The sequence below is a fragment of the Erinaceus europaeus genome, chromosome X (genome assembly GCF_950295315.1).
Source record: "Erinaceus europaeus chromosome X, mEriEur2.1, whole genome shotgun sequence".
NCBI classification, from domain to species: Eukaryota; Metazoa; Chordata; class Mammalia; order Eulipotyphla; family Erinaceidae; genus Erinaceus; species Erinaceus europaeus.
The window spans coordinates 27594416-27597256 of NC_080185.1; the positions used below are offsets into that span (position 1 = coordinate 27594416).

A 2841-nucleotide genomic window follows, 5' to 3' on the forward strand; every position below is an offset into this window, starting at 1 on the left:
AGAGACACCTGCAGTAATATTTCATAGGTCATGAAACTTTCCCCCTGCAGCAGGGGACCACGGTCTTTGTGCATGATAATACATGCACTTAGCCAGGTGCTCTGCTACTTGGCCCCAGCTTTTTTCCTCTCTGTATCCCCTTTCACTTCATTTTTCTCTATCTCTATCCAATAAATAATAAAAATGATATATTTTTTTCATTAAACAAAGAAGATATAAGGGAAAGGTTGGAGAATGGTGTGTATTTGGGTTTTTCTTGAGATATTTCTTGATTCATATTATCCAATTTTCTATTATTTCCTCACTTAAAGCATTTCTAAAGAGCTCTTAACTAATTTAGACTAATAATCAACTCGTATCAATGGAGAATTCATCTATAGAGACTACCTTCATCCTTCTTGGCATGACAGATAACCCTCAGCTTGAAGTCCTGCTATTTGGGACCTTCCTTATTGTTTATATTGTCATAGTGTTGGGGAATCTTTGTTTGGTGGTCCTGATCGGAGTAAGTCCTCGTCTCCATACTCCCATGTACTTTTTTCTCTCAAATCTGTCCTTTCTTGATGTCTGTTTCTCTTCCATCACAGTCCCAAAGACTATAGCAAATTTGTTATCTAAGTTACGGACTGTTTCTTTCCTTGAATGTGTGACTCAGATGGCCTTGTTCATTATCTTTGCCTCTGCTGAATGTAACCTTTTGGCTACCATGGCATATGACCGTTATACTGCCATCTGTCACCCACTGCTCTACCATGCAACCATGTCTAAAGTTCGATGTCTCCTCTTGGTAGCAGGATGCTACCTGGGTGGGCTAATTAACATGGTATCTGTGACAACTTCAATTACACAGCTATCGTTCTGTCAACCACATATCCTTCCCTACTTTTTCTGTGACATCCCTCCACTGTTAGAACTAGCTTGTTCAGATCCTTGGATCACCCAGATCTTGGTTGTAGGCTGTGGCGGATTCACCCTGGTCACCTCCATTATGGTGATACTTGTCTCTTACATATCGGTCCTCATAACTATCGTGGGAATCCCCTCAACTTCTGGCAAAAAGAAAGCTTTTTCCACCTGTGCTTCTCACTTGACTGCTGTTGGCCTCTACTATGGAACAACTATGTACACTTACTTACAGCCCTCTCAACATGGATCTCAGGCAGGAAATCAGATGGTCTCAGTGTTTTATACTGTGATGATCCCCATGCTAAATCCTCTCATCTACAGTTTGAGAAACTGGGAAGTGAAAGTTTCTGTTTGGAAAATATTGAGACAGAGTCCTTAATCTATTCTGTGTCTCAAGAAAATAATGTATTCTGTGATGACTTGCTCACAGTTCTATTTCCAGTGTTCCTCTTCCTTGCAAATGAATGAAGCCTTGCTAAGAACCATTAAATTGCTTTGCTAAATGTTTATAAGTAGATATTTAGCTAAGCATCAACACCATAAGAAGAAATTATATGGACAAAATAATGTTTATTTCCCAAAGCAAGTGAATTTTTTTCCCCCACCATGGTACTCAGTTCTGGCTTATGGTAGTGCTGGGTATTGAACCTGGGCCCTCTGAGCCTCAGACATAAAAGTCTGTTACATAAACTGCTGTGATATCTCTTCAGTCCATCTGATAAATACTTTTAAAAAGTAATATATTTTGGGGTATGAATGCATCAATCTGAATTGTGAACTGGTTATAATACTAGTCCTGAATTATAACAAATACCAGTATAACAAGCTTAGAAAATTAATTAGGCCCATGTTCAGCGGGGTAGCAATTACAGAAGCCAGACCTTCTACCTTCTGCAACCCACAATGACCCTGGGTCCATGCTCCCAGAGGGATAGAGAATGGGAAAGCTATCAGGGGAGGGGTTGGGATATGGAGATTGGGTGGTGGGAATTGTGTGGAATTGTACCCCTCCTACCCTATGGTTTTGTTAATTAATCCTTTCTTAAATAAAAAAGAAAAAAAAAGAAAAAAAAGAAAATTGATTAGTCTTTAAGTTGTAGACAGTAAAATGGATGGCAACTAGTATGCAAGTTATGTCATTTTACCACTCATGTGATTATATGTAGAACAGACTTGGTATTCATTAGAATGAATTAAATTCACTCCACATCTTTCATTCAGAATACCCCCCCTCCCCAGATGTGTGTTTTCCAGATGCTGTAGCATTACAGCCACAGTGGGCCTATATATGAATTCTCATGTGCAACTACTTTGAGTTATAGAGAAAATCCAAAAGAGGGTAATACTCTGCCTAACAAGATTGGACTTATTAATTAGAATAGGATTTGAAGTTGCTTTGTAAGGGATAATAGATCATTGATTAGTGGGAACTTCCAGGCCTGATTTACAGCTAGGGTTTTTTGTATGCAAATTCTGCATGGACCTGAGCCAAAGCAATTGGTATTCCTAAATACAGTTTCAATAGACAATGCAAGTGTAAGTACAATCTCAATCAACTTATTAACTAAGACTGCTCCTCAGAAGGGTGAAGATGCATGGAATTTGTGGATATGGCTGACTTATTTAAATATATCACACAGCATAGAAACATAGATGCATACAATCCAGTATCTGAGTAATGTAAAACCTTAATATCTTATTTTTATAGATGGGGCAGTAGGACCCAGAGATAATAAGGTGACCAATATCCAATAACTGGTTGGGGGTGGGGGCAGAATAAGCAAAGTGGTTCAAGCTGCAAGAAGAACAAGAAATTGTTATTTCTATCTAGGTCAGACATAATCTTTGGGGCCTAAGAATAGTTTTGATTCTGCCCCCTTTTCCAGATACCAACTAATCTTAGTAGCTATTAGCTAAGGACCCCTAGCCTTAGTT

General features: G+C 38.8%; 1 protein-coding gene across 1 annotated transcript; it reads left to right on the plus strand.

The window, feature by feature from the left end:
• The first annotated feature begins 361 nt into the window (after positions 1-361).
• On the plus strand, positions 362-1285 carry LOC103108164 (olfactory receptor 5AR1-like). Its single transcript, XM_007517039.2, has one exon. It carries the CDS (start codon positions 362-364, stop codon positions 1283-1285), a length of 924 nt encoding a protein of 307 aa, XP_007517101.2.
• The last annotated feature ends 1556 nt before the right edge of the window (positions 1286-2841 follow it).

Excerpts from the sequence above, each read along its gene's own strand:
- LOC103108164 (XM_007517039.2), top strand. The coding sequence starts at position 362 with ATGGAGAATTCATCTATAGAGACTACCTTCATCCTTCTTGGCATGACA.